The sequence below is a fragment of the Enoplosus armatus genome, chromosome 22 (genome assembly GCF_043641665.1).
Source record: "Enoplosus armatus isolate fEnoArm2 chromosome 22, fEnoArm2.hap1, whole genome shotgun sequence".
Classification (NCBI taxonomy): Eukaryota; Metazoa; Chordata; class Actinopteri; order Centrarchiformes; family Enoplosidae; genus Enoplosus; species Enoplosus armatus.
Genome location: NC_092201.1, coordinates 5,678,885 through 5,702,768, shown reverse-complemented (window position 1 = coordinate 5,702,768; position 23,884 = coordinate 5,678,885). Strand labels below are relative to the sequence as shown.

At 41.8% G+C, this 23,884-nt stretch overlaps 1 protein-coding gene across 3 annotated transcripts; it reads left to right on the top strand.

Moving 5' to 3' along the window:
- Positions 1-2,938: 2,938 nt before the first annotated feature.
- On the top strand, positions 2,939-20,304 carry gnptab (N-acetylglucosamine-1-phosphate transferase subunits alpha and beta). 3 transcript variants are annotated; one of them, XM_070929170.1, is made up of 22 exons: positions 2,939-3,100; positions 3,699-3,784; positions 4,201-4,320; positions 4,747-4,797; positions 5,994-6,196; positions 7,351-7,415; positions 7,602-7,736; positions 12,815-12,976; positions 13,079-13,258; positions 13,603-13,773; positions 13,949-14,072; positions 14,167-14,382; positions 14,606-15,305; positions 15,348-15,672; positions 15,747-15,946; positions 16,028-16,247; positions 16,351-16,464; positions 16,661-16,746; positions 16,834-16,932; positions 17,027-17,194; positions 18,665-18,755; positions 20,233-20,304. In XM_070929170.1, the coding sequence occupies exons 1-22, from the start codon at positions 2,939-2,941 to the stop codon at positions 20,302-20,304; spliced, it is 3,750 nt and encodes a 1,249-aa protein (XP_070785271.1). The 3 variants fall into 3 exon arrangements, with proteins under 3 accessions (XP_070785271.1, XP_070785272.1, XP_070785270.1); XM_070929171.1 differs by having other exon boundaries at positions 14,606-15,517; positions 15,578-15,672; XM_070929169.1 differs by having other exon boundaries at positions 14,606-15,672.
- The last annotated feature ends 3,580 nt before the right edge of the window (positions 20,305-23,884 follow it).

Genomic DNA, 23,884 nt, shown 5'->3' with positions numbered 1-23,884 from the left:
AACGCTTTCACACGTATGAGCGGAGTAAAGCAGTGCCATACAACAATAGGAAATTCAAGATTAAATGCGAGTCCAGGAACAAGGCAGAGTTTACTGCGGTTGTTGTGAAGTCTGTTACCGACAGTCACATGGTGGTGTGTGAAAAAGAGTGATCCCTTTGCCAATAAGCCGATATACAGTATACAGTAACCTCTTCCCCAAAAGCGAGTCACTGTGGGCCGGCCTACGCAAATATAACCACCCGTTATGATCACCCAGCAGCTTCCTTCCTCCCTTTATCTTCTTTTCTTTTTTTCGCATCAAAAGCCCTAAACCCTTTTTGCTAAATTCCCGTGGAGCGTTTAAGAGCCAGTGAAGACCAACAGTGATGGAAACATTTAGATCTTTCACTGAAGTATGAGCAGCAACACCACAGTATACAAGTAGTTTTATTTACAAGCAACAGTCCTGCACTCAAGACAATGTGGAAAAGGACATTTTAACTATCAAAAGTTGTGCAGAATGACTCCTTTCACTGTCATATCATTATATTATTATCATTTGTTTTAATTTCATTACCATTTAAGCAGCATTTTCAAGTTGGGTGAGCTGATTTTAACCATATGTTGGGTAGTTTATCCGTAACAATGCATTATAAAGAAAATCATATATTTTTGTACAATCTCAATCTGTAATGCAGCTAATAAAACAATGTAGTGGTGTAAAAATGGTAATATGTAAATAAAAGTAAAAGTTAATTTCAACCAGTGATAATGACATTACAGAACTTTATTGTAGTTCTGTTCTAGTTTTTATTCACTTATTTATAATGTACCTTCACTGATTTCTTAAAACTATAGGTGTCAGTGCTTGGAGTACATTTTTGAAGTACTTTATACTTTACTTGAGTATTTAAATGTTATGCTACGGCACATTTCAGAGGGATATATGATATTTTTCACCCCACTACTTATCTTACAGCTGTAGTTACTGGTTACTTTGCAGATTAAACATATGATGATTTTATAATTGTTACATGTGTGGATTAACGTACCCAGCAGTATATAATGGAAGGAGCTTGTGGAGGCGGATGAGTTAGGCTCCCTTCTACTGTGTGTTGGCTCTGGAAACAAACTTCTTGACTTTGGACTTTGCTTTCCTTGTTTGGGAGTCATCCAGCGAGGATTGCCACAGGATGTGAGGATACTTGCAGGTGTCCAAGTCAGCCCTACTTTGTTATGGTTCGTCCTAGATTGAGAATATGTGGCCTCTGGCAGGGATCCTGAAGACAGGTTCACATGAGGACACTGTGTTTGTGCATAGCTCAAACATTACAGATGTAATGCCGGTTCATAGTGGGTCAAGTAAAACACATAACCAGTTGCTTAGCATGTTAATTAGCATATTAGCAAGACGCATAGGGTTACAATAGTCACATTTAGTCACTATATCATTATTATCATCATCATATTAATGATCTTTGCAGGGGTGTCTGGTGGTTTGGGGCCCTGGGGAAGTTACCCCCTTCCTTTCCCTGGTTAGTATTCTAGCTTTGCATATGAGGCTGCATGTTTTTAACACTTAGGTAAATGGGGGTAAAGCTCTCCAATGCTGGAATGTTGTTGATTAGATTGCTGGGAAAACATTGGGACAGAGCCAGAGGTATTAAAGGTGAACATCTGGCAGAGGCTCATGTCCAGAGGTTTTTCAGCTCTCACTTCTGTAGAGCTTTTCTTACATTCAAAGGAAAGAGTAGGGACACAGAGTCCAAGTGGGGCCAGTTCACAACCTCACTTGTTGATGCGGCTATTGAAACTCAACTTGGCAGCAACCTTAAGACACTGTTGGTTGAAAAGGCGTTTTCTCAGGCTTGGTGGGACGCCTGACTCAGCAGGGAAGAAGGCTACTGGCAGAAAAAACGCAGCCTGTCTGGTCTTCGAAGGGGAGATCAGAGACCACATATCCAACCACCTGTTATCATGTGACCAAAGTCCTGTATTTAGGTCATGTGATGGAACCAGAGCAAGTTCCACTTTTTACTAATTTTTAAAAAATGATAGCCATAGTTCTGAGCAGCGGTATTTCTGCTTTTCTGTCACTTGGAAAATGCTTTTGTTACAGAGAACATTTGAATGACTGTGTAATGTGAAGTGGTTGTTCATAATGATGAACCTATAGAGAAACCAACTCTACAGTTCTCCTCAGCTCTACAAAGCTTTTTTAGCATCTTTGAGCCCATTGTTTTGGTTATACGGCCTGCAGTTTTACTGGTTAGGTTCACTCCACTCTCATCAACCTAATTTTCAGCTGTTTTCAATAAAAAACTCGGATAAACCCACTGTGCCGAACACCAAATGCCACACAGAAAAGGTTAGCAACCAAGCTAGCTTACCTGTTGAACATAGCTAACCATAGTGGAGCATTTAGCAGCTAAAGAGCCAGGTATTTTTCTCAAGAGTTGGTAGAGAGCAAAAGAGCTGAAAGGAGAGTGAATATTGGACTTACATTTGTCAGGAGGACACAAACTAGACTTCAAAGTAATGATGTTGCTCCATGACTGCTGGATGTGTAAATTGGCAGCTGTTTGCAAACGAGTCCGCCAGCCATATCACCTTCATAAAGTGATAATATGTCAACGTTGTGTTTGCAGCTTTTTGTCAGTGTCACAGGCTCTAACAAGGGGAACCCTGACCCCTCTTGGAGTGCCAAGTACGCCGGCAATTTTAGTACCACCCATGCGAGGAGACCCTGAATGCATCACGGACCCCGCTCCTCCCCACCAGAGGGCGGCGACGAGTTCGAAGCGAGGAAACAGCGCGGCACCACCGCCGAAGAAGAGTGGAATGTATGGTTGTCATGTGTCATGCAGTCTGGCTGGTGGTCAGCTGATAGATTCGGGTCGCTTGAGATGTTTACTTTCATTGTTTAGTGCGTTAACCTGCGTTTTTTCTTTGAATGAATGCAGCGGTATGCTTCGCCAAGGAGAACCATGGTAGTCGTCAACTCTGTGCTCAAGCTGTTACAGAGGCAGACGTACACATGTCTGTCCCACCGATACGGGCTTTACCTCTGCTTTGGTGGGCTCGTCCTCATGATAGTTTCCGCCTTTCAGTTCGGAGAGGTGAGGTTCTTCTATTAACTCCGGTCATTTAGTTTTGTTGTTGAATTAGCTAATGTTAATTTAGCTCGACAGCTGTGTCCAGTACTGCCTAGTCTCACCAGATTCCACTACAAAATCGGCTGTTTAACGTGATCTACCTGGTCAGTAAGCCTACGTTTCTGTAGATCTTAAATTACGACGCTTTTTGAATCGTTTTGGTGTTCATGCTAGTTCGGCATAATAATAAAGCACTTAATTTTACGTATTTAAAGGAAAGTCTCAAATTTCTTTAGGAATTGGCTCCCATGGCTTGCTAACTGACAGCCCTCAACGTTGTAACGTTAACCATTTTTCTTGAGGAAGATTTGTGAATATCACGCAAAGATTTAACAGAAATTAAGAATTTATTTGGATATTTTTTAAATTGAAGAGCTGTTCCTGAAGATACCTAAAATATTTTCAGGGTATCCACCTGTGCAGATAATGCGTGAAGGAAACTGCCCTGTTCTTGAGTTTCGTTTGGTGTGGGTCTTATGTATGATGTTTGGGATGTTGCAACACAAGAAACTACTTCTTCTTAGATGGTTGTATCATCTAGTGCCCCCTCCTCTCCATTCAGGTGGTGGTGGAGTGGAGTCGGGACCAGTATCATGTGCTGTTTGACTCCTACAGAGATAATGTGGGTGGGAAATCATTCCAAAGCAGGTGAGCAAAAGTTACCCCCAATTAAGGGTGCCTTGAACCCCAAAAGAAAGACATGAATTTCACTATTGTGTCTCTTCCTCAATACTCAATACTAAACTATACAGCTGACTATTTATATTTCTGCATTTACAGTAACAAGTGCAAAATGCTCTTTAGTTCAGAAGTGAATAATCTTATCATATTCTCAACTCTTAATTTGAAAAAGTGTCAAAACCCTTTGATCATTTTCTGCAAAAACGTCCTCCATGCCACACTGAGACTGTTTGTACCCTTCCCTTAAGAGAAAAGTGTAACCATGCATGAATAAAATTTAATTCAGACTCGCTGGAGGAAAGTGTGGGCTGGAGAGGGAAACAGGGTCACGGCTTTGCAGTTTGAGGACTTGTTTTGAGTGATATGAGTGTTTATTTTTGCAGGCTCTGTCTGCCCATGCCTATTGATGTGGTGTACACATGGGTGAACGGCACAGACATGGCTCTGCTTAAGGAACTGAAGGCGGTCAAAGAGCAACTGGAGGAGGAACAAAGAGCTCTGAGGTAACTATGGCTCCACTGTCTGTGCAAATGTAGTGGCGCAGTGAAGCTTGACGGTTGCGTAGAATTAATGCAGGCTGTAACACATGACTACCTTTATTTTTCTGCAGAAAGTATTGTAGTATATTTTCATAGTGTGCAACACACACAGATGCCTTCCGTTTTTCACCTGAATACAGTCAGAATTAGCATACAAGCTTGAGCTGTAGCATTATCATTTTCACTCTGATTGGCTTGTTCAGACATTGCCCCAGAGGAAGAGGGGATCTTAGATCAAAGGTTAGAATAACACTAAGGAGAAATGTTTCATTAGTCTCTGAACTGTTCTTAGTTAAAATGGTGCAGTTATTCTGTTTACTGGCTGCAGTGTTGTTGCTCTATGTAGTATATGATGAAAATTGTATGAATTCACTGTTTTGTTGCACATAGGGAACGCCTGGGGAAAAATGCAAGTGAGACAACTGAAGTACCAAAAGACAGGTGAGTCTGAAGATATGGAGGTCACAAAGTTAGAGCACATGCTTGAGAAGTGGTGGGCGGTATGGATGAAATCCTCTATTATGATATATGTAATTTTGTTTTGCAATTTTTATATACATAGACTCAGTTGCCCGTTTATTTTGTCCACCACATTTATATCAATGAAGGCAGGCTTAATAACAGAAACACCTCTCTTCATAATGCTGTACTGATCAACAGCACCACAAACTGCAGCCTCCAAAATGATCATAAAGTTGAATCAACACCTCTTGAAAACAATAAAAACTGAACACCTTCATGAGGGCAGGATTTTATTGCAGGACTGCTGCATTAGACTGCATTAGTTTCGGCCAGGTGTACCTAGTAACCTGGCAACTGAGCGTACATATAACGTGATATAGTTAATCGTGATTTGCAACATTGCCCACAAGGCGTAATACAGCAAGAGATATGAAAGGTGTTGCAAGATCTATATCGTCTCATTGTATAAACACTCCCTGGCCACTTTAATATACTATACAATCAAACTGAAGTTATGGCATAGCTGTTGTATTGGACTGCATTAGATTTTACAGGTGTACATAATAAAGCGGCCTCTGAGTGTATGCAGTCATATTGCCCATACGTATAGCCTCTTATTTTAAGTGTGTTTTTAGAGGTAATTCTTGGACTCGTAGTTCTTTCAAAACAGTGGGAAATGACTGTTGAAGTCACGATGAAACAGCATTGTGTGAACACTGAATTTGATGTTGAAACAGGAAGTTGAGGTGGGTTATACCACAAAGAGATATAATTCAAGTGTGAACCGCTTAGTTTGGTAGAGAAAGACAGTTTTATTTGATGGATGCAAAAGAGGGCTAACATTGTTTTATAGTTTGGAGGGTTTTTTTTTATATAAATGCCTTAATATGCAGCATGTGTTCAGAAAGCTTAAAGTTGATGTGTATATATTCCCAACCTCCTGCTTTCTGTCAAGATAATCAACCCATCTGTGAGTTTTAACCGCAGACACACAGAGAGACTCGATGCAACGTTTCCACAGAGGAACCTGTTTGCTGACTGTGTGAACTTGACTAATATTATGCATGTGTTTGATTATCTGTGAGCGCAAAACCACAAAGTTACAGGAAGTGGTCTTCTGAGTGAGAATACAAGGTGATGCATTGAGTAAAGCATTCTTTTTTTTCGTTTTTTAGTGTTAAGCCAGAATGCCTGCTGTCCCACTGCATCATAGCGCCGATGCTGGCCCTGGACCCCGCTCTGCCAGCCAACGTTACACTCAAAGATCTGCCGACGCTCTCTCCTTCCTTCTCCGCAGCCAAAGAGCTGCTGCTGATGAACAAACCCTTCCACCCGTCCACCACCGCCTCTGTGGTTGTCTTCCATTCGCAGGCTGACGGTAAACGCACACAAAAGAATTCAGAAACACTTAAAAAATGTAAAATTAGATACGGCAATTTCTGCCAACTGATTTGGATAGCAGGATATGAGAGATCCTCCAGGGAGAGCAATAAAAACCACACAGGGGTTTAATAACTGAACCCAGCAGGCAGATTATCACTGAGATATGGAAAAAGCAAAATATGTTATTTGAAGGATGACTAATGAGTAAGTAGGGCATGAAGAGGCTGCAGTGGTGGCGCGAGAAATCCGTATCAGCAGTATGAGCAAGAGCAGCAGCGTGAATGATCAATGCAGTGAGAGCTAAGAAGCTAAGGAGAAAAACAAAAGACACAGCTTCAGTGCAGTTTTAAAATCAGGCATTAGACTTCTGGACTGTTTTGAACTACAGAGTTACCAGATAAATACAATATAAACAATAAGTTCACCGATTTAAGAAGCACCTTTTTATATTTCTGCTTCGCCAACATTTAAAGCCTCAACCACGACTCGCATAATTAACCTTTTTAAAACGACAATATGTGCACCATCAGTGGTTGTCATGGAAGCAGCGGTATGGTGCCTCCTTCACTGACAGGACATTGTGCAGCTGCAGCCTCCGCAGTATTTAACAGCTCACCTGCAGTGCAACTTTGTGGCTTTTCACATGGGTTTATGTTCAGTTTAAAGACTTTGTAACTCAGGGGTATATCGCAGTTTTTTAGACGTGACATGCTGTATAACACCCACACCAGGAAGGTGACTAATAGGAAAATGTTGTCCACCCCAGTGTGCCGACTCATTTAAGTAAATGTGACTTTTTATTTCTCTAGAAAAGAACTAAAGATACAAAATACAGAATATGGCATGGGAGTTTGTCAGTCTGCGATTGCATGAAAAGTTAATTTATCAACAAACTGGCAGATTTTAACAAAGTAGAACGTCTAATCTAAGAATGATGGGTAGATGGAGCAGCTGAGGTCTTGTGTTTATTGATTTATGATCTGCCAGTTAATTGACACACCTGAATTGTTCGATGTCTTGCTCATCGAGCTTTTTGTTTGGTTTGTTAAACCCGCAAGATTGGGTGTGTCAAAGATGAAACTATATCTTTATACCTGAAGATTTTGTTTTGCTTACTATTCATTGTTTTTTTTGTTTTGTTTTTTACAGCCGATAAAGCCTACACAGATGTGTCTAAGGAAGACCAGAAATTCTCTGTGTTCAGATGTTACCTGGTGAGTTTATATTAACTGTTAAATACACTGCATGAGACTGTTTTATTTAATAATCTCCTCTTTGTACATGTAAATTACACCCCACGCCCTCGATCATGTGTCTGATCACAGAACTTCAGGCCGAGATAATGAAACATCTGAAGGTGTTTTTATGGCACGTGAACCTTTTTGTTGTGTGTTTTACAGACGACAGATAAAGAGGCTCCGGGCCTGATCCGCATGCAGTCCCTGGCCTATCTGAGCGGCTTCCCGGCATCCTTCAAGGAAACAGAACAGCTGAGAGGCAAACTGCCCTCCGTCATAACCAATAAGATCAAACAGGTAAGACAGACATTTTTTATTATTACTTACAAAATAATTACTTATTACTAGGGATGTCCGATCCGCGTCGTTTAGTTTTGGGTATCTGCTGATACAGAGTACGATCCGATGCTTATATTTATCTTTAATATTGATTAAATATGTATCTGACACATTGAAATAACAGCTGTAGCCTTCTAAATCTGACACACCTTATTTTTCACGAGCTACTTGATCCAAATACTTGAAGTCCTGTTTCAGCTTTATTTTAGCCGGTACCTATCCATTAAAATATGCCCAAGTCGGCCCAGATACTGATCCTTAGGAAACGGCTTTGGGACATTTCTACTTATTACTTAATTAATAGTTTGTCAGCAACAGGAATCAAAAGTTGTTCCCTAGTTGAAATAGTTCCTGGTGGTGTGATGCCATGACATTTGTTGTTATAAGAGGAAAAGGAAAGAAAGAAAGATGCAAAAGAAGTTGTTTCTTTTGTTGTTATTTATAAAGTCTACTGCATTTTGGTAAGATGATGTTGTAAATCCACTTCATGTAGGTCTCTGATAAGGAGGATATTTCAGTTTCAGAGCAGCAGGTGGCAGAGTTGCACACTTTATAAATGTACAGTCGACACACTTGACGTTTAGCTTTCTTTTATTAATTGTAGGACTTACTCGATGGAGAGAGTGTGCATTATTTCCATAAGGTTTTATTGAAGTGTGTCAGTGACGAGGTAAAAGACAGCTTTATCGTAACTGACTTTGCCACCAGATGTCGCTCTCACAGTGTCCTATCACAGTGCTGAAGGATGCTGCCGCATCATTATTCCTACAGACATACTGTTTGTATTTGTGTGTGCACAAATTAAGATCTTTTTATACATCACAGCAGCGTAATCTAAGAAAGGGCTAAACACGAATGTCAAATCCTCCTTGGAGAGGAGGTTGCACCGTCCTGCTAAATACGGGCTTTTTCTATTTTAAACAGATATGTTTTGATGTGGATAAAGGGCCTCTGTTTAGCTCGGCGGCTTGTGTATCTAATAATTTTCTCTAATCAGAACTCTGCTTTATATTTTGAGAGGGAGGAATGCCACTAACGAGAGTGGATTACTCTGAAATAATCAAAGAAAACAAAACAGTGCAGCCTGGAGCTGAGTGACCCTGTCGCACCAGCAGACGGGCAGGACGGGCACGAGTCAACTGTTTGTCCCGTCTTCCGATAATATACTCACATGGCTGATTAGTATTAATGGAAGACCGATTAGATAACATCTTTTGTAACTGCCTTTGTACAAACTAAATACAAAACAGAGGTGTTACACAACAACTTTACTGTATCAGAGGACTCTTCAGAAGCCTGAAACATCTTTGAAATGAAATGAAACATCCCATTACTGTATTTTAGATGTGAAACAATTAGTCAATTAATCGATTGGTGGTTTTTGGAGTTTCCTTTCATTGCAAATGCAAATTCATCCACAGAAAGGAGGCTTGATAATCCTTTTAACCTCTGGCAGAGAGTTGGTTATTATATGCTTTCCCAGAACACAGCAATTTGTTGCATTGTTTGGCACGGAGAAATCAGAAAAATACTGTCTTTCCATACTGGCATTCCTTAAGTTATACGCCCGGAAACATACCCAGTGAGTATACTATCACATAGGGCACAAAGGATGATTAAGTCTGATCTGGTTAAATAGATTTTCATCTCGAGATCTTCCAGATAGAATAAAAAAATCTGCGGAACAAAATTGGGAATATCTGAAACAAAAATATACTGTACATAGTAATACTGTATATAACAGTCAACTGTCTGTGAGCACAAGCAGGCGCAGCTTCTGTGAACCTCAGCGGAGTCACCGTAACTTTGTATGTGATGATATGTAGGTTAACAGTGTTTAACCTACATGTCATCGTCACACACCCAGCTGTCCCATCACTCCCTGCGTTTGTCTCCAGGTCTGCCGCGGTGCAGCTCGGTAGGTCATGTGATAATAACCAGCGGCATTCGGGCTGTAACCTTAGCTGGCGGTGCGGGGGTTAACATTAGAACAACTGTTTGGAGTGGTGCGGCGCCAGCCAGCACGCTGAAAGGTCACAAGGATTTTACTGACCTTTCCTGCACTCTTGGACACACCCTGTCATCTCATACTTGTTTATTTACCTGCTTGGAGTCCAGTTTTTATCTTTTACAAGTGGAACAAGCTGGAAGCGGCGCTGCAGGGTTAAAATGGAGGGTGTGCGGTGGGAGAAGAGATGATGCTGGGACATGTGAAGCCACACAGAGTCCAGGAAAGAGGATGGAAAGTGTGTGTGTGTGTGTGTGTGTGTTTGGCTTTTAACACTAGAGGGGTTCTAGGTACACGGGCCACCACACAATACATAGTTTGGATTTCAAGGTGTTTCCTGGTGTCGCCGGGCTGATTCTATGAAAGAGGGATGATGTGCATAGTGTGGAGGGAGAGGTTCAGCGGTGAGAGACGGCCGGTATTTATAGCTGGTGTTAGACCAGTGCTATGGCGATGAAAGCTGCCCCACAACCCCGATCATCTGCCCGTGCTGTTGCCTGTTGAGTCCCCCCCGTGTTTGTGTACAAGCCTGCTGATGTGTTTGTATTAGTGTCTCATCACTATGAAGCAAGATTCAAAGGTTTTTTATTTCTCATATGAGATGTGCTGAGCCATACTCTTGAGGCTGTGCTAATAAGGCTGGTGTGCAATGAAGAATAATAATTAGATCAGAGTAAAAATAACAATTAGAAGGATAAAAATGCAAAGGTTTTGAGACTTTTGAGATTAACTGATTAATCATTTAGCCTTTAATATGTAATATGTCAGAAAATACTGAAGAATGCCATTCACAAGTTCCCAGAGCCCAAGCTGAAGTCTTCACATTGTTTTGTCTGACCAACACCCTAAAATCCAAAGATATTCAGTTTTCTGACAAAGAAACAAGAAATTTGAGAAGCTGGAACCAGAATTTTTTTGCTGTAAAAGTTGACACCTAAGTCTCTTTCTAAGCCCGGACATGTCATGTCGTCACATTGACAGTTTTTGGTACATTATGTAAAGACCTGGATAGGTTTGCTTCAGGTTGTATTGTCAGTCTGGTTCTGAAGGCCTCTTAACTCAACAGGAGATGCAGGAAGACGCAGCTCCAGCTCATTTATAGTTGTCTATTGCGCCACACGCCACTACAACATCTCAAACCATCTGCCTAAAAAGATCACTCACCACAGGGTTAATTGGTTTACCCAGAGAGTCTAGACTAATTACATTTTCTGTTTCCTCTGCAGTCACACACAGGCCACAGTGATCAGTTTATAATGTGTCGAGAGTAAAACTCACATGGGACGCCAGATTAAGGAAGGTTGTAACAACAAAACCTCTGAAAGTGCATTTGTAAGAGGAAGGATGTGTTATTTCTTCTTTCAAAACATACATCATCTCCTTTTTAGAAAAAACGGCATTTTTTGTGCTCAGATATTTCAGCCCAGCTAGAAAATTACATTATAATGTCCCAGAGCCGAGGCTGAAGGTCCTCAAACTTCTATCTTGTCTGACCAACAGTCCAAAACCCAAAGATATTCGGTTTACAATGATATAAAACAGCAAATCCTCACATTTGAGAAGCCAAAACTACATTTTTTCACTTGATAAATGATTATAAAAATTGTTGCCGGTCCAGAAAAAGTATTTCTTTCAGGACGAGTAAAATGATTTCAGTTTTAATTTTCATTGTGACCGAGTAAACAATCAGGTTTATGTGCCATATGTTTGTTTTAAACTGGCACGTGCCTGTGTGAGGCCGCCACCCACCTCTGCTTTGTGTGCACGCGTTGGAGCATTATCGGGACTATAATGAGAGCTATAATAAAGATGGCAATGTGATCCGGGGCTTGCTGTCTCCTGGCTGCTCCCCGCTGGGTTTATAAGACACAGCTAATCCTCCTCACCTAAAAACAGGAGCAGAGAGAAGCGAACGAGTCGAGGCGAAGCTCGAGTTCATGCGAGACGTTTGGGTTCAGTGTTGGGTGATGGAGTGAGACAGGGTGAGTCTTTTCCTGGGAAGCTTACAGTTTGAGAGATGAGGGAGGCGGGACAGATGGTTTGAAAGCCAGGGGTATCTCCCTCACATGCAACACACACACACACACACACACACACACACACACACACACACACACACACACACACACACACACAGACAGAGTCCTCCAATGTCTCACATAGCTGTCCTGAGATCAGACAGAGAGTCACCTCAACGTTACCCCCATGGCGAAGATGACATCACAGAATTTTATGAACTCTCACCTCTTTATACACACACACACACACACTCTCACACACACACACACACACTCTCTCTGTTGTCGCCAGTAGATGCCTCCACACAAGCATCGTAGCTGCTTTGATTTGACAGAGGTCAGAGGTCACCCCGCGTCTTCCAGAAATCTTCTTGTCCCAATGATGGACTGGATGTTTCTGTCTCAAGATCGGCACTGTGGTTAAATCTTGTGGCAGAGCACGTGACTCCAACTCTGAGAAATTACTATTTAGGATGTTCCCGCGAGAATGTGGAGATTTTTTACTTAAAGGGCACTCTTTAGACACAGACAACAACAATGTCAATTCTGAGAATTTTGCATCCAGTTGGACATTGTTTCTGAGCTCAAAAGCCACCTGGTTCATACTCAAAGTCAAAAGTAGTACTTTGAAGTTCTCATTTGCCTGAGGAGGGCATTATCTGGAACATCTGAGCTTGTTATTTTTCTGCATTGTGAACTAATAACAAAGAGAAAGAGTCTATAGCAAGCTAGCAGCCCTGTGAGCCTTGTACATTGGTGCTTCGAGCTAAATGCTAACATCAGCCTGCTAACACGTTCACAATGGCAATGCTTAACATGCTGATGTTTAGAAGGTAATATTTACCAGGTTCGGTAGCTTGCTAACATTGCTAACATCAGTTTTGACCATTATTTTTATTTAGTCTGTCTCTAACACGTCCACCAACTTTATGAAAATGCAATTCCAAATCACTGGAGTACTCTTTCAAGCCATTAACACTGTCCTGTTGATCTGCTTATTTGTCCCTCAGTTTGAGTTGTACTCTGAGGCCAGCATCGCCCTGCTCCACCTGAAAACCCCACAGGATTTCACTGATCTGACCCAGCAGGCTAAAAAGAACCTGACACTGGATGGAAAAGAGTTAACCATCAGCCCCGGCTACTTGTTCTGGGACCTCACCGCCATCTCACAGGTACGCCTGGTCCTCCACATCTCGCAACACTATTGAAATATGCATATTTCAGATTTTCTAAATGTGTATTCATCACTCTCTTTTTCTGATTTTCCTCTCCAGTCCAAGCAGGATGAAGATGTTTCAGCAAGCCGATTCGAGGACAACGAGGAGCTCCGCTATTCGCTGCGCTCTGTGGAGAGACACGCCCCCTGGGTGCGCCACATCTTCATTGTCACTAACGGGCAGATTCCCTCTTGGCTCAACCTGGATAACCCCAGAGTTACAGTTGTCACACATTGGGTAAGATTTAAGCCCCGACCTCTCACACACTCTTTACCAGGGATGGGTTAGGTCAGCCTGTTTTTACTGACTCCTTAACCTATGTAATGTCTTAAAAACCAAATAGAAAAACACCAAAACAATTACAGAACTTGTTCCCACCTTTTCTAAAAAGCAGTGGTTAAATTGTACATGTTATGTTTATATTAATGTTCATTGAGCACTTAAAATTGTGATTTTATTTGAGCAGAATGTCTGTGTTTTATACAGTCAAATCAGCAAACAAATTTGCTTTGTGTTGGTTGGAAATGTTATGTTTAGCTTATTATTATATGTATGTAAATATGTTTTTTTTTGACTTCCAGGATATCTTCCAGAACCACAGCCACCTTCCCACTTTCAGCTCACCTGCCATAGAGACCCACATCCACCGCATCCCAGGGCTCTCCCAAAAGTTCATTTACCTCAACGATGACGTGATGTTTGGCAAAGACGTCTGGCCGGACGACTTCTACAGCCACTCGAAAGGACAGAAGGTGTGAATGCAACATCCAAAGTGCTCAGTTCATTTTGAAATGTGTGCTGCAGTTAGCTGGTTTAATACAACGTATAATATGTTAAGACTGTTTCATGATGTCTTTTTAAAGTAAAAACATGTTAAATTGTGAGCCTAATCAATAAAACGGACCTTTAATCTTCACATCCCTGCAGGTATATCTCACCTGGCCTGTCCCCAACTGCGCTGAGGGCTGCCCAGGATCTTGGATCAAAGATGGGTACTGTGACAAAGCCTGCAACAACTCTGCCTGTGACTGGGATGGAGGAGACTGCCTCGGTAAAGAGATCAACACAGACCGTCATCTCTGCTGTATAAATAAGCTAAACTGTTTCATTCATGTCTAATGTGTTTTTCCCCTGTTCTCTGACAGGTGCAGCGGGGAACAGCCGGTTTGCAGCTGGTGTCGGTGGTGGCGGACCTGGTGGAGCTGGTGGACAGGTGTGGCAGTTTGCAGGTGGCCTAGGAGGTCTTGGGGGGACGTCGTACTGTAATCAAGGCTGTGCCAACTCCTGGCTGGCAGACAAGTTCTGTGACCAAGCCTGCAATGTCCTCTCCTGTGGTTTTGATGTGGGAGACTGTGGCCAAGGTGAGCTAAAGGAAAATTCATACTATGTTGATATTTTCTAGCCACAATTGCTATGTAGGTCTGGTAAATAAAGACTACACAAAACCAGCTGCTTTAAGAAACAACTTTTTAATTGTATATTTGTGACTCCTTTTTAAAGATTCTCGTCTTATCTTATTGCCAATAACAAAAATCTAGAATATGGGCAGCCTTATCCTTTAACATTTATTAATTTCTGTTGTAGAGCACTTTGGCGAGCTGTACCATGTGACCCTGCTGAGGAATCAGACCCTGTACACCCTCCCAGTGGGTGAAATCAGGCCATATTTCAGCTTCCACAGACTGGCTCGCAGAGTCTCCGAGGCCCACGTCAGCGACAACTCTGCGGTTCGCCACACCTCCGTCGCCAACAAGTGGAAGACCATTCACCTGCTGCTCCATCCTGGCCACAACGCCTCCCAGATCCGGTACAACCTCACTTTCCAGAAAGAAGGCGACACAGAGTTCACAATGAGCTTCAGCGTGGCTATCGACACCCGCGAGGTACCTCACGTTAACGTGTCCCAGGCTGCGAGCAAAGACGCCGGCAGTGAGCCAAAGCCAACCCCGACTCCAGAGCCACCGTTCCCGTTCTCAGATATTCCTGAGGACAAACGGGGTCCTAAGATCCAGAAGAGGCTGCCTGGTGAACCTCAGGTAGTCATAGACGTTCCTACACTGAATGTGTCACATCTACCAGCTGCTGTGCGCGATGAGCTGCAAAAGCTGGAGGAGAAGCTTCTGATTGGGGACATTACCGTGAAGGGTTATAACCTCACAAAGGCTGAACTTCTAAAACCTTACAAGACACAGGCTCAAAAGCAGCAGGTCATCGATTCACATCCAGCTAATGAGGGTGCAGCCAAGGTCCAGGGAAAGCCCTATAAGGACTTGGAGGGAGAGCAGTTTGAAGGACAACCACCTGTGAAAAATATCATTCAGAAAAGTCAAACCTCAAAAGAGGAAATGTCCAGGAAAGATGTGGCTGTGCAGGACAAACCTGTCACTCCTCATATCCCAGTCCACATCGATGATGCGTTCAAGAAAGACTTTGTAACTCCCAAACAGTATAGCCTGAAGGCTGCGATCGAGAGGCCTCTGACTTCCAAACTGCTGAGCAGCATTTCCAAAATCAAGAGCGCAGAGAGTCAGGCAGAGCCAGCCGACGCTGCAGGAGGAGCTCCAGTGGGGAGGAAACTCCAACACTTCACCTCCTCAGACAGAGGCTTCCTGCCGTGGGAGAGGAGGAAATACTTCCAGGAACTGCTTGAGGTAATAAGGCCTACAACTTCCACTCATGTGGTTATTTTGATTCGTTTTAAATATTAATTTCTTTGGCTCCTCAGGAAGAGGAGCGTCTGCAGAGAGAACTGTCGTACGAGACTGATGGTGCAGCCACCGGCCGAAGGCTGCAGGATACTTTTGCTGACTCGCTGCGCTACGTCAACAAGCTGCTCAACGGCCAGTTTGGATTCACGTCCCGCAAAGTCCCTGCACACATGCCTCACATGATCGACCGTCTCATCATGCAGGAGCTGCAGGACACGTGAGTGTGTTACGGATTCTGTGTTATGATATTTAAGTATTCCTGAACTGATCTTAAACTGCTCTGCGCTATTTTCTTCAGATTCCCGGAGGAGTTTGACAAGACATCAGTCCACCGTGTTCGTCACCCAGAGGACATGCAGTTCGCCTTTTCATACTTCTACTTCCTGATGAGCGCTCAGCAGCAGCTCAACGTGTCTGAGGTGTTCGACGAGATCGACACCGACCACTCCGGCGTCCTGTCCGACCGGGAGATTCGAACTCTCGCCACAAGGATTCACGAGCTGCCACTCAGCCTCCAGGTGGGTCCTGGCTGTGATATATCTTCTCTTCCTAACTTAAGTTTACAAGAATTCTTGTGCTTTTGAAGTTCCTGTGCATAATATTTCTTTGTTGCCCTTCAAGGACCTGACAGGGCTGGAGCAGATGTTGATAAACTGCTCGAAGACTCTCCCGACTAACCTGACTCAGCTCCACCTGATGAACCCAACTCAAGAGGCCTACTATGACCCCAGCATGGTGAGCCATACTTGAAGTAAATGGCTTGGAAAGACAGAAAACCCTAACTTGATGTTTCATTGCATGTTTCCTGTTAAAACACTCCATTGCATGTTATATGTTTTTCTTACACCTCTGGGAAGAGGTTTTTGTGCCTTTCTTTGTTCAATAAAATGAATTATTTGACTGATATTCTGTCCTTTTTTTTAATCCACAGCCTCCTGTCACAAAAGGCCTCATCCTCCACTGCAAGCCCATCACAGAACGCATCCACAAGGCCTTCAGAGACCAGAATAAATACAAGTGAGATATTAAGTACCCTTTTCTAAAATTATGATATTTCTGATATCCTGCCAGGTTGCTAATGCTATCATGTCCTCTGTTGAACAGGTATGAGGTCATGGGGGAGGAGGAGATAGCTTTCAAGATGGTGCGGACAAATGTGTCCCATGTGGTTGGCCAGTTAGATGACATTAGGAAGAATCCCAGGTGGGAATGACTTTTGAATTTTTCCCTCTATGTGGTGCAACTAAAGTTTACCTCGTTACCATATTGGTTATTAAACTGTACTAATCCCCAACAGGAAGTTCATCTGTCTGAATGATAACATCGACCACAGCCATAAGGACGCTGCCACAGTGAAAGCTGTGCTGAGAGACTTCTATGAGTCCATGTTCCCGCTGCCGTCCCAGTTTGAACTGCCCAGAGAGTATCGCAACAGGTTCCTGCATATGGAAGAGCTCCAGGAATGGTAGGCTATGAAGTTTGGATCAGTTGTACACAAACTGTAGGTCACTGAAAGAGTTTTAGCTAAGTTGCTAGTGAGGCTGGCAGTCTAACTAGCAGCATGGCTCTAGGGATGGCAATATTGGGTGGATTTTAATGGTTTCTAGAGGATAAATCTTAACGACTTCGGGGATCCTCTTGTGTCACCATGAGTTTGACATTTGCGATTTTGAGTGAAATGTCTCTGCAACTATTGGATGGATTCATGTTCACCACAGGATGAATTCAATTTTCATTTAGCGCCATCATCAGCTCAAAAGTTTAATTTCTCCACTACTTTGCTTTATGACCAAAATACTTTAGACTTTCCCATCAGCCTCAGCTGTACTTTTAGTGCTTATTAGCAAACCTTAGCATGCTAACATGTTAAACTAAAGTGGTAAACATTATACTTGCTAAACACCAGCGTGTTAGCATTGTCATTGTGAACATGTTAGCATGCTGACATTAGCATTTAGCTCAAAGTATTGCTGTGCCAAAGTACAGCCTCACAGAGCTGCTAGCATGACTGTAGACTGTCAGTCTTGCTTTTACTATTGCGGTTATTTTTTTCAATTAATGCTTTATAAAATTGCATAAAAGAAATAAAAAATAAAATGGCAATGCCCATCACAAGTTCTCGGAGACCAAAGTGATGTCGTCAGCATGCTTATTTTGTACAAAACTCAAAGAGATCCAGTTTACAGTGGTATAAAACAAAGAAAGCTGTAGGTCCTCACATTTGAGAAAGTGAAACAAGCGCATGACATGTTTGACATTTCTGCTTAATAAGTGACTTGAACAATCTTCAAAGTTAGTTAAAGTACCCATTAATTAAGTTGTTATATAGATCAATTGTAGACAGTGTAGTTATTAATGGTTGAAAAGCACACATACCAGCACTGTACCAGAGCCCTTGTTGCACATGAGTTGGTAATTTATCAAGCAATATTTTCCCCAAACAGCCTACGTTAACCTCATGGGGCTGAGTGTTGCCAGGTTGGAGCAGTGGGAATCCCTCTGGGGGCTTTAGAGGGTTTTTGTCAGGGATCCTGCTCCTGCATTCAGGGGGCTTCAGCCAGCCTCACATAGAGACTTTAAAATTAGACCAAGCCGCCTCAGATCAGTCGCTAGCTGTGAGATACTTGCAAGATCATCACATAGCTGAGCCTCCCGTCTCCACCCCTGCCCCTCCACCTGCCAGGCAGATGGCGTTGGGTGGTGTCACCTTGTCACCCTGTTGCCCTGCTGCCCTCTGCATACTGCACGTTTCCTTCTTGTTACATCAGAGCACAACTAGCCTCCCCTCCAGCGAGACGTGCCACCTCCAACATTTCTGTCACCCAATCAGGAAACACGCATTTTATTTCAGCATCTGTACCTGCTGGTGTTGGACGAGGTGATGAAGGATAAGTAACTGACATGTGGTTTTTTTTTTTTTTTTTTTCCCCTCTAGGCGAGTGTATCGGGACAAGCTGAAGTTCTGGACGCACTGTGTCCTCGTGACGCTCGTCATCTTCACCATCCTGTCTTTCTTCGCCGAACAGGTCAGTGTGTCCTCCTCGGGCCACATACAGTTTATTTACACAATCAGATAAAGACACACAGGACATTCGCTCACACACCTCTCCGTTTCCATGATTCACACTTGAGCTATGATTCAGGCCTTCGCTACTGAAATTCCACTCGGAGGTGTATCGGTCTCATGTGTCGTGCTGGTCTGGCCAGCAGAGCCAGGACTTGACTTTGCAGAAATGAAAGACCCCCAGTTCTCCTCTTTGTTGGCAGATAAGTGGGAATTCTAGCTGGAAGAATGTCCAAAGAACATTATAGCAAAGAATTTGAAAATCAGGATAGTGTTCTTGGACAACTTTCCTGTCAAATTCTTCCAATTTGGTGCTGGAAAGAGATTAAAATAAGTGTTCAGCAAATACCACTCGTCCCAGGTTTGACATTGAGCCGTTGTCAGGCACATCCCTAATCCAAAGGTTTCCAGTTTCTCCTCAGCAAACTCAAAGAAAGGTTAATTGTTGCAGTGACCTTAGGAGAATTTCCCCCAGAGCAACCCGTGGGACCAGTGTTCCCAGTTAGGAATGTGTCAGTCTTGTCCAGTGTCTCTGTTACCACACACAAACAGACTTTTGGTGTCTTTCTGGCACCAGATGAGGCTGCCCTGCTGCCCAAGTTATCAAGATAGAGACATTTGAATCAGCTTTGTACAGTTTATATTAGAGAGATCAAAAATGTCTTCACTCCAGAGGGACATGATTTCACTCTGCTGCCCTACTTCTAAGATTATCTTTGCTTTCTTGGGTTACAAAAGGTCTGAGGGGGATTGTATGTACAGTTCAGTCACAGAAGTTACTGTATGTCACGTTAGCACCATGAAATAGCTTAAAAAAAAAAACACTTTAAACTAGATAATTTAGGACAAATTAACACAATGATAAATAGAACGACATAGCTGATTTTACAAAAATCATTTTCAGCATCTTATGGATATATTTAATAGAAATGTCTTTTTTTTGTTCTATACCTGACATAATTTACTATCAGGACAGTCACTTAACTTCATGTTAACTTAAAAGAAGGATTACTTATTTTGATAAATCAAACTCAACATGTTCGTAACAGTAAAATAACTTCTCATCTGTGAAATGTTATTCCCTGTTGCATGGTTTTTGGCATTCTTTTCATTACAACAGCCACACGCAACACAAAAGTCTGGCATTATCTATTTGAACTGGCCAGAACTCCACTGCAACATGGCGGCGGCAGAGATGCATCTCACAAGCCGGGTTTGGGATGTGTATACTGTGTCTGTGGTAGCTTCACATTTAACAGACATATATGAGAGTGGTATTGATCTTCTCATAACTAATAACGCAAATGTATTTCCCAAAATGTCAAACTATACTATACTATCATCCTCTTGCTAACAGACAGCACTAAGCTAGTTTTTGTCTTTCCTCAGCTGCATGCAGTTTATAATTATGCCACTTCCTCTCTTCCTTCTCCCTGCAGCTGATTCTGCTGAAACGAAAACTGTTCCCCAGACGCAGAGTGAACAGGGACAGCAACCCTGAGCGGGTGTGACAGTGGAAGACTTCCCTCTCCTCTCCTTTCTGCACTTCAACCTCCATCCTTTCAGTAGAGAGGACAGACTGGGAGGACTGGGTGGAAACAGGAATCTGAAGTCCTCTGTGCTTGTGTTGCATCAGCGTGGACGGAGGATATGAAACATTTTTCAGAAGATGATGGACGGGGCTGGCCGGTGAAAGGAACGGCAGCCAGAAAGAAGAAGCCTGTAAATCTTCTTTTCCTCCGCTGGGAGCATCTGAGACTTTTGTACAACACACACACATTTACACACTTAAACGAACACAAAACACTCCCTCTACACTACCACCCTCCTCACGTCTTGCCCTCACCATGCCATTGATTGATGTGCTGTTTAAGTGTGAAACATTTGAGAGCAGCAAGTCAGGACTCTGTGTGTGTGTGTGTGTGTGTGTGTGTGTGTGTGTGTGTGTGTGTGTGTGTGTGTGTGTGTGTGTGTGTGTGTGTGTGTGTGTGTGTGTGCGCAGTGACCTACAACCTGCGACTATTTTGATGATCGATTAATTGTTTGAGTCACTTTTCAAGCAAAAAATGCCAAACATTTGCTTCTTAAATGTGAGTTTTTTTCTGCTTTTCTCTGTTTTATATCATATGTAAGTTGAATATTTTTTGGGTTTGGGGCTGTTGGTTGAACAAGAGAAAGATATTTGAAGGCGTTACTTTGGGTGCAGCGAAATTGTGTTGGGCATTTTTCACAATTTTATAGACAAAACAATGAATGGATTCATTGAAAAGAACCTGCAACCCTGGTTGTGTTTGGCTTTTATCGCTATGGCTTCATTTTAAATAAATGGAGGACATATAGGATGAATAATGTAATTAATTTAATAAGTGTTGGCTGTTATATCTTTGTCTAGTCTTTAAAAACATGAAAACTTGAAGTGCCTTCGTTGTTCATTCCCGCTTGTTTGAACATTTTTGTTTATCTCCTGTTTTTTTATGTCTCCTTGTGTTGGCCTCATCACACCCTAATCTAGTGATTTACAATGAGAATGAATGGGATATAAGATAATATGATTCTTAACATGGTACAAATGTAATTGATTTTTGGAGCAACATGTAAGTGATACTACAGCTTTCATAGCCACCTGTATGTGTGTCCCTGTGGGACTCAACAGGCTCGCTACTGTCTGAAATTCAGACCCCCTCAGCATGTTCTGTAACTTATTTTGATTGTATTATTGTGACAGTGAGTCCAGGGACTGATGCATCTGATTTGCTGCAGAATGTAAACACAGCCTCAGACAATGCTCGCCAACCTTTTCCTCTGAATGTCAGTTTTACAACGTTCTTTATTATAATGACAAAAGTGGAAGTGACTACTAGATATTGTCAAAAGTCATATGATGTACTGTACGATGTCAGCAGACGAGGCAGGGGAGACGATGAGTAACATATCTGGAAATGGGATTCCCTCAGATTGCATCAGTTCAGTGGCTCCTCTGACTGAAATAAAATGATTTGGTTCAGTCATCTTGGTGTTGTTTCATGTGTGAATTTAGCTTGGTACATTTACTCAAGTACTGTACTTGACTAACATTTTGTGCTACTTCATACTTATTAAAATCACAAAAACTAGACTAAGAGTCTACAGCCATGCTAGCAGCTCTGTAAGGCTGTACTTAGGCGCAGTGGTTCTTTGAGCTAAATGCCAATGTCAGAGTGCTAACATGCTGATGTTAAACGGGTATAATTTTTACCATGTTCCCCATCGTACAAATGATTGGTTAGGGAATGTCATTAGTTTTGCAGGTATTTGGTCATAAATCAAAGTTTTGGACACATTGAAATTTTGACCACATGTTCACCTAAATCATTACAATTCATCCTGAGGGGTACATGAATGTGTGTACCAAATTTCACAGCAATCCATCCAATAGTTGTTGAGATATTTCACTCCAAATGTCAACCTGCTGGCGGCGCTAGAGGGAAAGTCAGAGGATCAATATAGTCAGTAGGATTGACAGACTGACTCGGTCCTCCCTATAGCTGCTTAGCTAAAAAGCTTAGAAAAATTAGAGAAAAGTCCCAAAAATGTATAGAAATCTGTAAAACAGAACTTCTTTTCTTCGTGTCCTACCTGATGAATCATAACGACCCCATCAGATCTATTTTGTGACCCTTTGAAGGAGCCCAGACCCCTAGGTTGGGAACCACTGGACTAAACTACCTATATAATCAATGTACTTTTACTTGAAATGGAGTAATTTTACACTGAGTGCTTCTTTCACCACTGACATTGACAACACATTGCATGAAAAATATTTCCTTTATTACAATCTTTTCCACTCATATCTGTTAGTAGAAAGGTGTTTTACTGGATTATTGAACAGTGCAACATGGTGTTGAAATCAAACTTGTACATTTCAATGCATAGTTCCAAAGTTATGCAAAATCATCTTTTAAAAAGGACATGCCCCTCTATAGTCCATAATCCTGCAGGAGCAGAATCTGAGAGGAAGATAATTTCATTTTTCAAATAAAATTCAAGAAAACAATTGTTTTTTTTTGTTTTTTTTTACCCTTAAATTGTTTACCGGCACTAAATAAATCCCTTTTGATCCCAATGAACCTGAATAATGAGTCCGTCAGATTACAACTATTCAGTAATAATCAATCATTACAAAATTACTGATAATCCAACAAATCTTCAAGAACAAAATGAATCACTCACCTATACATAATATACATGTTTTTATAAGTGAAGTAACTTCACGAGTGAACAGTTAAAAACAAAAAAAACCCTTCCAGTAGCACTGTATTATTACTGTTGTTGCATCTGGTATGATACTTCAGTGGAAAAACAAAAACGTACAAAGCTGTTTTAAATATTCACAAGTTAAACAGTAATTACAACAAAAATATTTAAGGCGTCTTCAGTTGAAATCTGTACAATCACAAATAATTAACTATTAGCCCTTTAGGGAGAAGAGAAAGCAGAACAAGTCATGTGTTAATGCTTCATCAGTCGAAGGCGCTCTAAAAAGGCCGGAGGTGAGGTGTGTTTTTTTATTTTCCAGAACTGTAGGATGAGATGAGTAACAGGAAATAACAAATATTAATCGAAAGGTGTTTGTAAGAGAAGCCTTCTAGAAAACCTGTCGTCGTTTTCAGCACTAACACAGACTGTTGTCCCCCCCACGTAGCGCGTTGACAACCTGCCAGTCCACATTGCAAACTTCATTGGAAATGATTTGAGGTTTTAAAGGTCATTTAAAAGTTTTAATCTGTATTTTTAAACCCTGATTCATGTCAGATTGAGTCACATTCATTTAATAAATAAAAACAAATGATTAAGAGAACAGGTAATCCATTCAGTGTGAGCATACATCAAAGAGGTTTACCTTAAGATTGTCGTATATTTAGGTCTTAAAAATATGACAATCCCACACAGAGGACACACAACTGTAAAATTTAAAGCAGATAAAAACACTTTGATATTTGCCCAAACTGTAAAGTACCTGTTAAAGAAAACATTTTGGTATTTGAGTTGAATAAGCAGGAAGTGTAATGATGTAAAAATCTAAACTTTATTTTGTGACAACATGCACTGATG